The 15,563-nt window shown below is 40.8% G+C and overlaps 2 protein-coding genes across 3 annotated transcripts in view; one reads left to right on the forward strand and one right to left on the reverse strand.

The window, feature by feature from the left end:
* Positions 1 to 1,392: 1,392 nt before the first annotated feature.
* Positions 1,393 to 7,771, reverse strand: EMC4 (ER membrane protein complex subunit 4). Of its 2 annotated transcripts, none has more exons than XM_072415191.1 (6): positions 7,638 to 7,771; positions 3,961 to 4,052; positions 3,120 to 3,231; positions 2,849 to 3,002; positions 1,693 to 1,853; positions 1,393 to 1,542 (listed from the first exon to the last, which is right to left on the reverse strand). In XM_072415191.1, the coding sequence occupies exons 1-6, from the start codon at positions 7,638 to 7,640 to the stop codon at positions 1,507 to 1,509; spliced, it is 558 nt and encodes a 185-aa protein (XP_072271292.1). In that variant the 5' UTR covers positions 7,641 to 7,771; the 3' UTR covers positions 1,393 to 1,506. The 2 variants fall into 2 exon arrangements, with proteins under 2 accessions (XP_072271292.1, XP_072271293.1); XM_072415192.1 differs by having other exon boundaries at positions 7,634 to 7,695.
* Positions 7,772 to 11,129: 3,358 nt separating this feature from the next.
* The window catches only part of PIP4P1 (phosphatidylinositol-4,5-bisphosphate 4-phosphatase 1), a 6,777-nt gene continuing 2,343 nt past the window's right edge, over positions 11,130 to 15,563 (forward strand). The window contains exons 1-6 of the mRNA XM_072415197.1: positions 11,130 to 11,398; positions 12,362 to 12,552; positions 12,687 to 12,793; positions 14,224 to 14,329; positions 15,118 to 15,170; positions 15,267 to 15,357. Of these exons, the coding sequence (XP_072271298.1) occupies positions 11,242 to 11,398; positions 12,362 to 12,552; positions 12,687 to 12,793; positions 14,224 to 14,329; positions 15,118 to 15,170; positions 15,267 to 15,357 (705 nt within the window). The 5' untranslated portion in view covers positions 11,130 to 11,241. The remainder of the gene's footprint in view (positions 11,399 to 12,361; positions 12,553 to 12,686; positions 12,794 to 14,223; positions 14,330 to 15,117; positions 15,171 to 15,266; positions 15,358 to 15,563) is intronic.

The raw sequence follows: 15,563 nt of genomic DNA on the forward strand, positions 1-15,563 counted from the left end.
AAGTTGAAAAAATAAAGGCTGCTCTGTCGTCAACTGTTTGATTCACTTATTTAAAAAAATACGCTGATAATTTATTTTCCTTTTGCATACTTGTTTCCAGTCAGGTGAATCACATCAACTTGACAGCCTGGCCACTTTCATTTTCAGGTGGTCAGCAGTAACAGTCCTTTCATTTCCCTCATGACCAGTTAAGGATTTTCAGAATGGAGATAAATAATGCTAGAGACTTCAAGGACTTTAAATCCTTTGTCACACAGCTGGCTAATGTCCAATAATTTTAGTGTATGTGTCATGGAGAACACTTGTGTGCAGTTATATATCACAACAGCATTTCTGTGCCCTGTAACAGGTAGTAATGTTAATTAGCTTCCTTTGGGTGTTAGTACTATACTGCTGTGTCTGAACCACAAGTTTAAACATGCACCGCTGTCTATTTTTTGGATTCAAAGTAAACACCCTAACATGTACGATGTTATTAACCCTGCAGATCTATAAGTCCAAGCATGAAAATAGGAGTAGTCTATCATTTGAGTCTAAAGAAAGTTTGAGCATACTTCACAAATCTCTTTAGTGTGTAGAACTAAGCCCCACTGTACACACCTGGCACTTTTTATATGTCTAGAATTAGTTATCAGCATTCTCCACTGAGCATTTGGAGAAAGTAAAAATTGTAACGTGCTGCACTGGTGACCTGTCACGGTAGACGCCTGCCATATCTCTGTTTTTAAAACTGTAAGTCCCTGCATGACCCACTGACCACTCTCATTTGTCAAATCATCAATCCTGGAATTGCTCTTTAGGAGTGAGAAGAAGCTAATAGGTCGGTCTGATCAGTTTTACCCAAAATCCTGTATGCTCTCACTCTTTGCTCACAGCTCAGGACTCCTTTATTTCACTCATCCGACGAATTTACTTGCTGTGGTACACATGTTCCATATTTCTTTTAAAATGATTGTATTGCCCTAAACTATCAGTAGGTCAGATCTAGACATTGAAACAAGCAATAGCAATTATGTGATGAAGATAACTTCTGGGTTTCTGCATTTTGATATATTTTAAGGTTTGGGGCCAGTCATTTGCAAGATATACGATAAATGGAAAGGAAATAAATCAATATGTTGTCTCGCAGATATCCATTTTCTGGCACCAAAAAAAGGTGGTTTTCTGATCGATACTCCAAAAATATCTCTGACAACTCTAATTAAAAAAAATATATCAAACTCAAAGGAAACATATCACCTCTAATTTATTTTTAAACCAGGAGCTACACTTCCCTATACTGTACATATATATATGCTTCTTCCATATATCCAATATGGAATATACCGGTTCTGCTCCAAGTCTTAGCTTTAACTACATTCTCTCTATAAAAGAAAGACATGCTCCATGCAATTTATGAAGGCATAATAATTTATTAAGGGATAAAACAAAAAATTTATAAGTAGTTAGCTGCTTCCAGAATGTACAAATTTCTTTATGATAAAAGGCTTCTGTTCAGTTGTAGCTTTATAGTAGGATGCCTCCGCCAATGTATTCCATTCTCTACAAAAGCAAGACATTATATGTTGGTTAAACGAATGCAAGTCTTCACCAGTTTTTTTTTTTTTTTTTTTCAAAAAGCTTTACAATTAGTATCACAGTGCAACGGCAGATCCTTAATATTACAATTGAACATTTAATTAGTAGACTAACCTCTGGCGGTTCAATAAAGGCCAACCAATCTGAAGCATGAGTAGGAAGAAGTCCCATAGACTGACATTTATAAACAGCCAATGCAAGACCCAAAAGATTACCGATCAGGTAAACCAGCCCTTGTAGAAACCGTTGGCCAGAACTCTCCAGGAGCTTGAAGGCTAAACAGAACAGAAATGCACAATTTAAAACATACAATACATCTATACCATTATAGGTACAGAACCAGTCCTAAGGAGAATTAGCATGATTTTTATCTAAAAATGACTATTACAGAAGCTTTTTTAGTTTTAGATTGGAGAAAGCCTAAAACCTCTGGCAAGTAGATATTGCTGTCCAGGCTCCCATTATAAGGTATTTTTTTCACTTCCTGTTTTATTGATAGCTGTATTATTGATTAGCTTCCTTTACTGGTGACACAAACAGCAATATCAATGCTTTATTTTCTTACAGTAAGGAACAGTACATACTACAATGCATGCAGTGGCCAAGTTTTATGCCACAGGCAGCACTGCTGTCCTTGTGATGCTCACCTCATTCCTTACAATGGATAGTGCAGCCCACGGACATACATATAGTACTAGGTTCTATGCAATATTTGAAGTTCTTTTGTATCAAACGCAATGTGTACTGCACTGCATCTCATAGTATTACTAAGACTAGGTACACATGTGCAATAGTTCAGGACCGATATCGGACAAGAATCTTGCGTATGTACAGTGCTCATCGTCCATCATCATGCAAGTAAAGGGGAGAGAGCGCAGCGGGGTACCGCTCCGTCGTCTCATCCCCCCCCCCCCCCCCCCCCCCCCCCNNCCTCCATAGACCAGAACGGTGCTGTATGTAAAGTGCTCGTTCATGCATCGTGCAGTTGTTTGTTGTTGGAAAGGATCCTGAAAGATCCTTTCCAACGACAAATATTGCATGTGTGTACTTAGCCTAAGCCCTAGAAGACGATTGCACTGTCAGGTATTATACTTCTATCTGTGTTCCTTGTTAGGTTTCCCTTAAATTCTATCCAGGAATCACCAAGAGAGAAAAAGACAGCACAGGCTCAGGAGCATTTTATTGTAATACCCCTTCCCTCACTATTACCAATATGTCAGTAATATATCTAGCACTTTACAGGAATGTCAGCATAGGAAGCACAACTTACTAGCAGGTGTAGCAAGCAGTGCTTGTATGGGTCTCCATGCCATCATACACACCATCATAATAGGGAAGATGGAGATTGTGTTACCAGCCATATACATAATGAACAGATTCATAGGTATCTGTTTAAGAGGTCCCAGGGCGATGTCCCAGCAACGCTGTAAACAGAAAGAGAAATCACCTGATTCATTAGCAAATAATGTCACAAGAGCTGAACAATTTGTAAAACCAATTGTCACACGGTAATACACAATACTGAACCCATGCCATCTTACCTTCTCTACTAGAATGTGGTCAGACTCTTGCACACTGGTGTCTGGCACTTGTTTGTCAGAATATCCCACAGGATACATACTGTCTTGTGTAGTACCTCTCTCCCCCCGACCCCTAAAAATGGATAGATGTATACAAGTTAACACGGAGCATACTTAACGTAAACCTGTCATAAGGTAAAAGACACAAAACGAGCCTCAAATGAAGGCACCCCAAGAAAGTATCCTTCCCGAACAGATAGGTGCAGCAATAATAACTGCAACAGGGGAAGACTATAGGGGAATTAATCAGCTCACAAGATTTATGAGCGTCAACATGTATTTTTTTTTTTTTTTAACAAATTATGTATTCTAATCATATGTTAAACCAAAAGGGAGCAAATTAAAAAAAACTATTGTCATGGATGAAATACATTTTAGAAGCTAAAATCCAAACTGCCCATGGCAGTGTAAATTTTATTATACAGTGTTAATGTATTATTGCACAGTATTTATATAGCGCTGACATATTACGCATCACTTCACAAAGTCCATAGTCATGTCACAAGCTTTCCCTCAAAGGGGCTCACAAGCTAATGTCCCTACCATACATATATGTCATGAATACAGTTTAAGGTCAACTTTGGGGGGAAGCCAATTATTTAATTGTTTTGGAATGTGGGAGAAAACCCATGCAAACACGGGGAGAACCTGCAACTCCATGCAGATAGTGTCTGGGCGAGACCTCTTGAGGCTAACCTCTGAGCCACAACCTTACATGATGAACTGTGAATGTAAACGTCGTGTTATATCGGTTTTATGTGGCCATAACCTTAAGAAGATCTAACCCTGTATGGCATCCTACCTGCTGCCACCACTTCCAAACTCAATAGCCCACTTGAAGCGGCCAGACTTGCGGTTCGCAACCAGATTTGGTGCAGATGCCATTTCTGTGTTCTGTAAGAGAGGGAAAATGTTACTATTGCAGCTAACACCAGTAAAAATAAACCTCTATCATTTTACATATAACAAGCTTTGACCAGCAAAATTCTATAGGTACAATGTTACATAATGCATCATATTATCTTTTATATAAACATATTTCATCCATAAATCCACATTTATAAACATGCTCATGATTGTTGCATGAAACTCCTACATGCTACTTATGCAGCTTACTCCATAGGGAGCCATTTACAATATTTACTAAACAACTCACAAATTGCTGACAAATACTATCACTAATAATATTATTAGCAGGATTAGGCTACTGAGCATTTCCTGTTGAGCTCTGGCTAATTAGGTTTATCTCTGGGTATCATCCAAATAAAAACCTTTTCTGGCAGTGTCCACAAATAGCTTCAACCATCACCAAGAACACTTTAGAAGCTCAAACCCCAAGGTGCTCCATTTCAGAATGCAGTTTATATAGGAAGTGAACCACTGACTTGTTGTTAGGCAGTGCGTGGTTGGGGGGTCTCACATTGTGGGGTGCTGGACTGGTAAGGACCAAGTGCCAAATTCTTTTAAGAAGCTGATCTCTGCATTATAAAGCTGGGTACTCTTGAAGAAGCCAGATACATAAAGGATGTGTGGTGGTGACCCTCAAGGGAATGCTGGATTTTCAGAGAAGAAAGCCCAGCAATAGAACACAATTTGTAGTTAGTCCACTCAGAGGGAAACACATATATGCCTCTGTGTTTTTCTTTTTTTGAGGAATGGAAAAGGGGTTGTCTACAGTTTAACCACCTGGGCGTTACACTGAGGTCTCGATTTCTGTACCAAAAGTGTTACAGGTTTTCATGCAATTTTTTTTTTTAAATTGTAGACCTGTAACTTACAGAAATATGTCCGAATAGGGTTCGAGTAGATATCATGAATATAAAAAATGTTTGAAACACACAATCATGTAAAAAAAAAAAAATTACTTTTAATAAAATACACAAAATTCAGCCTAAACAAGAATACATAAATAAATGAAAAATACTGAAAATGCGATAATTCAGTATACTGTATAGTAATATATTTTTCTAAAACACCTCCCTAGTGTCCGTCACATACCTATAGACAAAACCACATAAATATATTTTCTATTATTTTGTATTGGATTGGATACAGGACTTTGTATTCAATCCAATACAAAATGAGAACAAAATTCAAACTCTCATTATGTATTGGATTGAATACAAATTCCTGTATCCAATCTAATACAAAATACATACTTTGTATTTATTTTTAATTGAAACTTATTCATTCATTTTGTATTGGATTGAATACAAACTCCTGTATTCAATCCAATACAAAATGAATGAATGAGTTTCAATTTGAATTTCCCGCACACGCGCCGATGTCATCACGCACGCACAAGAAGCCGGCCGGCTTCTTGTTTCAGAGATCACCCGGTGCTGGAACGAGAACGACGCTGGATGATCAGCGGGACCAGGTAAGATGCCGGCCGGCTTCTTACCTGGTCCCGCTGGTATACGAGAAGGCACCCGACGCTGGAAAGGGAGACCGACGGACGACGGAGGACGACGCTGGAACACGAACCCGATGCTGGATGAGCACAGGGGGACCGAGATTTTCCCTACATTAAAATCCTCACTTACCTGGGTAAGTGGGGATTTTAATGTACGGAAAATCTCGGGCTTAAAGAAAAGAGCATCTTTTTTTAGCCCATACGAAGGTCGGGCTTAACGGCAAGGAGGTTAATGTATTCCCTTTTTTTCTCTTCCCTGGCCTATCAATTGCAATGCATGGCCTTAGGATGCCATCGGCCCAACTAGTATCCATTCCCCAGTATTAGATGCCAGAAATGAGACTTGACCAATGTTGTTTTACAAACAAGCTGTGTGTAATTGGTTCACACAAACCAGTCATCTGTCAGAGGTGTTCAAGTCTATGTCTTCTAACAGAGGCCCCTCACCCCAACATTCTCTTCTAGAATGGCTGAGAGGAGAACTACTAGATTAGGGCAGTTCACACCTGACTCCTCTTTGTGCGGCTCCCCATGTTTGTCACATTGCCAGTCGCTCAAGCACTCACACAGCAGCACTGGCTCAAAAAGAAGCAAAGTCTGCACATGTAATAGCTAGTGGCAGCGAGTTGTACCAGTACCGCTTACTACAGCCCCCATTCATTCTCTATGGGGCTGCCACAAGAATGTGCTACATGTAATGTCCCCATATTCAGCAATAAATCCTGGCATGAGGAAATGCTAAACGCACTGCAGCCTCAGTACAAAGAGTACAAAGACATGATAGGACTTCACAGAATGCCCTAACAAGCTGTACAGTGTTTAATTATTAATAATTTATTGATAATTTTTTTGTATTTACATAGCGCTAACATATTACACAGTGCTGTACAAAGTCCATAGTCATGTCACTAGCTGTCCCTCAAAGGGGCTCACAATCTAATGTACCTACCATAGTCATATGTTAATAACAGTCAATGCACCTAACCACGTTTTTATTTTTGCATTCATACAAACTCCATGCAGATAGTATCCTGGCTGAGATTTGCAAAGGGCAGAGTGCTAGCCACTGATCCACCATCCTGTCCAATAATTGCCCCTAATATATACACAACACAGTATATATATAACAGACAGCTCTCTTCCATGCTCTATTTTATGCAGGAGATTCTTGGAACCAGACCTGTTTTTCCATAATCTGCTTCAGTGATTTGACAGCTCTGACCCTGGAAGTGCTGAGAGATCTCCGCCTACAGAAAATCATTGGGCCTGATTTTTTAAAGCTCTCCAAGGCTGAAGAGGATACACTGGGTGATCTAGCAAACCTGGAATGGATTTCTTTAAAATTGCTAGCAAATGTTTTGAATCCATTCCAGGTTTGCTGGATCACTCAGCTTCACTGATGAAAGTGTATCTTCTCCAGCCTTGGAGAGCTTTAATAAATCAGGCCTGATGAATGAGAGTTCACAGGTCACCGATCCTCCCTCACTCTCCATCCTGATTGCCCTTGCAGCATTCCTGGGCACACAGAGCAAAGCCAGGGGAGAGGGACAGGAGGGATCTGCACGGGACATGGTGGGTAACCACCAGACATAGCTGTGCGGAGACCCCCGGGCAGAAGACTGGCATCTTTTATAATTGACTGACAAAATGACCCAGAAGATGATCGTATATACCGCCTACATTGTAAGCTCTTCAGAGCTGGGCCCCCCACACCTCCTGTGTCACTGTCTGTATCTGTCATTTACAACCCCTATTTATTGTACAGCGCTATGTAATATGTTGGCGCTATATAAATCTTGTTTATTATCAATATATAAATATTAAACCTAATAATGCCTGCCTGGTGAAATCATTTATACTGCACTAATAATACCATAATAACAATAATATTAAAAAAGGCAATATTTCCTGTAATGTCCCAACATAAGACATAACCTGTGTTAACATGCAGCAATGGTGACAGGAGAAGGGGTAATAGCACGGATAGACACAATACAGAGAGACAGGCATATAACACACAAACATGACCGCTATACCCTCCATATAAATAACAACTTACACACCATAAACCGGCTCACAGCAGCTGTGACTCCGCTCCGGTATACAGGAGCTCAGGGAAGACGCTTCCTGCTGACGTCACCACAAGTGGCTATACTGTCCAATCACTGCCAAGAGATTTCCTCGTCACTAGAGGTGTGAAGGAGGAACTTCCTGTGGTCTCTGAAGCAGACATTTTGTCGGGGTCTGTCTGGGTGCAATGATGTAAAAATATCACATTTCCTCTTAGATTATAGGACATTGGAAATATTAGGACACAGTAATGAGAAATTGATAGGTAGAAAAGTTAGATAAAGACATTACTGGGGACTTGCTAAGGGTCAAGCAGAAGATTTTAGGGGTTTAGAGAGCCTGGCCCTAAGAATTTGGGGTATGCCCTAATAAAGGTGTGACGGGGCCAAGCTTAAAGTGGACCTAAACTCAACATTTTACTTTCAATAGAAGGGTAGACAACTCCTCTATATTCAGTAAAAATGTTTGTTTTTTTTTTAACATCAACACCCTATTTTTTTTTTTTTAAAAGGGTGCAGCACTGCCTCTTTAAGCTTTGATTGCCGTGGCAATCAAGACCTAATGGGAGCGCAGAGCCTCCTGGGATATGTTTTTGGGATCCCGGGAGGCCCTGGCTGCTCTTCCTGCTTATGCCCTGATGTCAGCAATGCGCAGAAGGGCCATCTTTTCTACCAAGGGGAAAGAGATGCCGATCTTATGCATGTGCAGTGAGATTGGCTCTCTTTTTTTCCCCCTTCACAGCGGCTATGTCACCCGATCTCACACCTGCGCAGTGCAAGATCAGGTGACGAAGCAATAAGACCAGAAGAGAAGATTGAAGATGGCGGCGCCCGGCACTTCCTCTGTGCCAGGACAAAGGAATCCCAGGACAACGCCGGACCGGATCATAGCAAGGACAAGCGCCATTGAGGGAGCTGCCCAATTAAAGGTAAGTAATTTTTTGTTTAGTTCCGCTTTAAGTGTGTCCATACATCTGAGTGGCGTCACAAAGTGGCCATTATGCGTGTTAGGCAGAGCACATTGGGTGCAGATTGATATACTACAGATCATATCCACCAGAATGTTCCTGTACAGACTGCTAACCTATTACATAAATATTTAAAGTCCAGCTCTGTGATGACTACAAAAAAAAATCCCCCCCCAGTTCTGGTTGGGATGATTGGGCCTTTGAGGCTAATTGTCTTGGCAGTTTCCTACAGTTCCATCATTGCATCCCAAATCATTGTGTACAAGGGGGGACCTGCAGCCACCCTCTGTCTTGCACATGTGATGACATTGATGGCCGACCACATTCCAGTACTGGGAAACAGAGGATCAGTATAACAGCTGCTCTGTATAAACATATTTCACATCTGAACCAGAAATTGGTATAAAATAATTTACTTTTTAACCATTTAAACACCCAGAGAAATTTATATGACAGGAGCTACTAAACAGGTCTGTTTACCACCAAAAGTTTTAAATGAGTACAAGGTGCTTCTTACAGTTTAAATGACAAAATATAATCATTACTGCTGACTGCGTAACAGCTAATAAAAATTAAAACATTTATTAAAAGCAAGACTTCTATTGGGCTTTAGGTAATTTATAGGGTGGAGAATGTGCAGGGAAAATTATGGCTGATGGCTCCTGCTGCAGGGTGCTGTACACAGCTTTCTTTAAACAAGAAACTTTCCCAACACCCCTTTGTTATGTAAAACCTCAGTGGTTGAGATAACTGTAATCCAATGAATGAAAGGAGGTCAGGGACAGTAAGGGCTGAATTATAAATCATATTATGCAGTGCTATACAAAACCCATAGTCATATCACTATCTCTCACAATCTAATGGCCCTATTATAGTCATATGTCATTAACACAGACTAAGGACAATTTTGCAGAATGGGATGTGGGAATAAGCCACATTTAAAAGAGCACTCAAAACCAATTTTTTCTAACTTTCCTACCTATCTTCTTCTATCATTTGAAACTGTCACTACTTCCCACCACTACATATCTCCCCTGGTATTGTGTGTTACTTCCCCCACTTCCTAGATTGTAATTTCTTCTGAGCAGGGTCCTCTTCTTCTCCTGTGTCCTGTCTGTATTCATCTGTCATTTGCAACCCATATTTAATGTACAGCGCTGCATAATATGTTGGCGCTATGTAAATCCTGTTTATTAATATTAATAATACTAATAATAATAATAAAAAAGCCAGAGCCCCTGGAGGAAACCCATGTGTACTGGTCCAGATTCCAACCTATGACGCCAGCGCTGGAAAATTGACAGATAGGGCTTGTATCTGACTTGCTGCATGTTCTTATGCACACTGTGAGAAGCTTACAGCACATTGAGCGATTACATTTCAGACGAGGAGAAACTACAACCATGTTAGAATAGTAAGCTTTAGGCATAGCCTATTTTAAAAAACATCTTTAGAAGATGAAATCATTAAAAGGAGGGGGTTAGGTTTTAAAAAATTAGTCACAAATATCAATTAGTAATAGTTTGAAAAAAGAGACCAAATAGCCCTTCAGTGAACCAATGCCAAGCCTCCCCCTAACCTTCTCCCCAGGGGTGTAGTGGGGGGCCACAGGTAGAAATGGGCACACATGCCCACTCTTATTTTGTGAAGAATTTATTGGTGGTCTGCAGCTCTGGCAGGTCCGCCCACCCGTAGGGTCAGGAGAAGGACCCCGCTGAACCATGTCTCCCATATGCATCGCAGGCTCGGGGCATTGGGCAGGTTGTCTCTCTGGACTCTGGTTCTGGTATCATGACGTCATTTACATGACGTACACCAGGGTGTAGTGGGGCGGGTTGTTACATAACAATGATGCACATGCGCTCTCGCCATGGATAGTACTGAGCCGCCTCTTCTTTTTTTTACAACTACTTCTCCCCCTTCCTAAAGGTTCATGTAGATGGCATGAATTAGACAATCATTATATGGGTAAGAGGATCGTGTAGAAGTTATTGTCATTGTGTTGTTTTCCAAGCAGGTTTTCTGATCCTTTAGACTTCTATAGGAATTCAAAACTCATACAAAGCAAACAAAAGGGCATCAACAAATGTCCTAAAGGGACCTAATGACACCCCCCTGCCATCTCATATATAAAGAAGGTAGTTGTACTATAGTTCATAGAAAATAGCAGAGAAAGCTATCAGATATCAGAGCTGCATGTCTTTTATTGGTAGCTATACTAGTTTTATTTTGAAAACAAATAAATGCATGCATCCACGACATGTGATGACCTGAACTATAATATCTATATATATTTAATGTTTTTATAAAAAGAATAAAGGTTTCACTTGTCTTTGGTATTCCTGCCTATCTGCCCAGATTTGTCTTCTCAATAAAGCTACATGAAGAAAAAAAGACACCCACTCAGCTGACTGTCACATGAGCAGGAGACCTTTGTTTGCAATTTACAAACACGTGATAACACGTAAGCCTCCACTGCGCTTGCGTGCTCTAAACTCCACCCTATCCACTTCCTGCGCACGCGTACTGCGCAGCCGCAGTGTGAGGTGCGTCAGCAGACGGGAGAAGCAGTAGCAAGCAGCAGCAGTAGGAGCAGCTGATTGTGCCGGTGTTAGGTGGGAGCGAGGGACATGGCGGATGGAGAGCGCTCCCCTCTTCTCTCGGATCTCGGAGATGGAGGAAGCATGGGTGCAGCAATGGGCTCCGGAGCACCTTCACCAGGTAGCGCTCTTCCCACAGCTCCTCCGTACGGTGGTCCGGGACCCACCCCCAGCAACAAGCCGCAAGGTATGACCCCGCCCACTAAATCATTTGTTTATTGGCGAGCTCTTACCACGCCCACCTCGCTTAATATTTAATAGTTTGTATGGATTGCTGAACAGCTGCAGCGCACACATGATGGGCGTGGCTTGTGAGGGAGAGAAGTGATTGGTTAATGGGAGAAGTGGGGAGAAGGTGAAGGAGGCGGCTTCTCATCAAGCCAGGGGCGTGGTGTCCTTATGGAATAATATTAATTTTCTGTCATTGTGTCAGCCATCAGCACTGCTTGCATCATTCTATGGTATATCAGCATTGGTAGAGCACACAGGAGGGATTGTACATATATGTGTGATCCCTCATTATACACATTGTGCAATGCAGCCCAGTCCTGTGACTTTATGTACATGTCTGCTCTGTATAAAGGCCCATTCATACCTCAATGCATTGGGGGCAGCACAGATCAACACATGTGCATTGTAGTGTAATAGGGTGGAAAACCAGACCAATTATTTTAATGATCTATCTTAGTGCAAGGCATGCTAAGGTGCATTAATACAACAGATCAGGATGGACGTGTGGACATGTGTATAGGGCTTCCATATGTGTAGTCCCTGTATATTCATATCTACATACTCGTTATTGCTGAGGCCATGTACACACAAACTATCATGCTCATCTCAGATAAAGGATCTTTCACTGTGTAGCTGGAAGTGATCATGAAAGATTGCACATGTGTATGCAGTCCTATCTACCCCATAAATAGGATCATTGTATGGATCACAATAGGTTGCTGCCTGGGCACTGTATCACCCAACATCTCTGTCCTTCTCTACCCCGGAATACTTTATTACTACAAATAACATTCTTCTGATGTTTTACTAGCTGAGTCACTCTTCTCATTATGTGCATTGTTAGCCAAACAAAGTTTATTTTGCAACTATTTGTTCTTCTCCTGGTGAAATCTTATCTTTATTTGTTCTCACTCTGTAGGATTTCCTGTGTTCCCTGCGGATCATGCTTCCGTATTGCCTAGCGAGGACCCTCCACCTTATTCACCTCTGACAAGTCCTGAAAGTGGCTCCGCTCCTATGATAACATGCAGAGTTTGCCAGTCTCTCATCAATGTTGAGGGTAAAATGCATCAACACGTAGTGAAGTGTGGGGTCTGCAATGAAGCCACAGTAAGTAACTGTACATGAAAGACGGCCTGCAATGTTGCTGTTTTTTTTTTTTTACAAAAAACATATCTTTTAAAGCATACCAGAAGCTGTTATTCCTTTGAGTCTGACTAATGGTTGTTCATTAATTCCTGCAGCCTATAAAGAATGCCCCCCAGGGAAAGAAGTATGTTCGTTGTCCCTGCAACTGCCTGCTAATTTGTAAAGTCACCTCCCAGAGGATAGCCTGCCCCAGGCCTTACTGGTGAGAACAAACAACATGGGAAGCACACGCTTTAGGTGGAATGGGACTTGCATTGTTACTGATGATCACTCACGAAGACTAAATAAAGGGAACTTATCTTAGATCTACCTGTGCAGGACACTACTGCTCAGTGAATAAACAGCTAATGATAGCAGTAAATATTGGCCTGCTACCCAACTCCACTCCTTGAGGGCCAGGATCTGCACACATTTGGGTATTTCAGTAGCAGGCAGCATTTTGTAGGGCGGGGTTTCCAAAGTCAGACAATAGCTCCTTTATATGTAAATCCTGATTTTGGCCCTCCAGGACTGGAGTTGGAAGGCACTGCATTAAGGGGCCTATTCAGCAGTGATTGGTATGTTAATCTTTATTGTTTCAGGTTTAGCCCTAGATAAGTACAGTTCTATGTGAGGCAGAGACATTATTTGACTAAAGCAACGCACACACATGCAATAACTGTCGTTGGAAACGAATGATTACTGACTGATCGTCCGCTAATCGTTAACAAAAAAAAGTGCTCAACGTCGCCGGTGAACGAGGAATGCCACTGGAAACGAACGGCCATCCCGGCGGATCTGAATGGGCGACGATCGTTCGCTAGCCATTGTGTGTACGGTCGTTCAGTGATTGTGGATGTATCTGCAGTACACTTTCTCTGGCACACGTCATTTCCTGCATTTCCGTTCAAATGATTGCATCTAGTGTGTGTACATTTTTAGTTGATTATATTTGAATAGCGGTCGTTAATAGTTAATTTCCTAACGATAATTATTGCATGTGAGTACCTAGCCTAACTCAATTCCTGACTCTTGGGGATGGTAACAAAAACCTGAAAAGGAGAATGAGCCTTCTCCTATGGTGCTCACAGCAGGTGTGCAGAGATCACATCTGTATAGTCATTAAGAGATATATGATCCAAAACTAGGAAAAGGATAAAAGTGGAATGAAAGCAATCACATGATTTCTCCATGCAAGGCATCAATTTTATTACAATCCCAACATCAAATGCTCACCTATTCTTTGCTCCTCTTTGATTTCATTTAATTGGCCATAAAAACTACTGGGTATAGAACAACATGTACTTCCCCTTCTTCTCATGTGACCTCTGCACCTCCCCAACTCCATAACACAGAGAAGGTGTTTCTGTATACTTCATCGAGAGAACTTGAAGGCAGAGCTGATGACGCTGCTCATGTAAAGCCTGCACAGAACAGTGCTGCATTTTTGACAGGATAAACGGTTCTATGTTTTTTCCGCACTTATTGAACAGTTTCATGTTACTTTAAAGTGAGCTTTGTTGAATTGCACAAAAAAAGTCCAGGTTGAAACTTTATTCATTTTGAACAGATCTAGTAAACCCGCACAGTGTATATTTAATAAACTGTAACATTCTTCATTTATAATAAATAAAATTTGTCTGATTTCATCAGCAAACGAATCATTAACCTTGGCCCAGTCCATGCCGGTCCTCTCAGCCCAGAACCACAGCCTGTGGGAGTACGAGTCATCTGTGGACATTGCAAGAACAATTTTTTGGTATGAATAAATAAAAAGTTACATGTTATATAGAAACTTTAAAAACTAAGGTAGCTTTTATTAGGAAATAATTATTTTATATAAAAAAAATTGAGATTGTCCTAATTGCCTAGATTACATTTACTGCTTTTACCTATCTGTCTAGGATTTAATAGTAACAAGAGCTGTATACAGCAATGTCTGGGTGTAAATTCTCTAGAATGCAGTCACATCAGAACCACCCAATTAATCCTGAATCTCTAAAATAGTACACATGAAAGAGCCAGTGATGTGCACAACACCTTTAGCCATTGATTATATTTAGATGTTTTGGAACAAATCCAGTACTTCCATCCTTTATTTAAATTTTAGTGTAATCAGGAAGCATTAAATGTTAAATACACTATGCTGCAGATTCATTTCTGAGCACTTGGATTGTAGAGTCACTGGCCCAAAACATGAGACTATAGATTTGGGGGTCTGCTGGTCCATGCCACTAAAAGGCAGGAAAGGACCAGCATAGAGACTAATTCATTTCCCCTCACCAACAAGGTTCTGCCTAAGGGGAAACGTTTTCACCTTGTCTAATGGTTCACATAGAGACAATTTATAGCAATGAATGCTCGTGTATTTGTAGGAAAATAAAATCCATGGCACTGATACACAGTACTGATTTGCAGAGTAATCCTGCAGCTAATAATATGCTTTTACTATGCTATAGTGTTGTTTTTCTGTTTTGAGCTTTGCACCTGTTTTGAGTTCTTGTCACTGTAATTCTAAAAGGTTATTTAACCATCTTCTTTTCTCAGTGGACAGATTTTTCCGACCGGACGCTGGCACGCTGCCCGCACTGCCGGAAAGTGTAAGTGTCAGAGAATGACAAGCGATCTCGGGAAAGGGAAGCATGCTTACACTAGATAAATGTCTCGGTTTTTAATGTATCTATTTCTGTTTTTAGTTCCTCTATTGGACTGAGGTACCCACGAAGGAGATGTGTGTGCTGCTTCCTAATGGGATTTGTCTTTGCTTTGGCTGCTGCTGGACTTGTGGTGAGTATTTTTTATTTTGCAATTTATTTATATTTTGTAAATGTAATAAGTCAGCATATTTATTGCATAGTATTAGTGAATATGAAATGAGTATTCAACAAATATACTTACTCCATAAATGGTGTAGAATCTACTGTGACTGAAGAACCCTTGGATCCTATAAGGGGTATTGGTTAATTTATAGATTGGGATATACATACACATAT

This window comes from Pyxicephalus adspersus, chromosome 6, assembly GCF_032062135.1.
Source record: "Pyxicephalus adspersus chromosome 6, UCB_Pads_2.0, whole genome shotgun sequence".
Classification (NCBI taxonomy): Eukaryota; Metazoa; Chordata; class Amphibia; order Anura; family Pyxicephalidae; genus Pyxicephalus; species Pyxicephalus adspersus.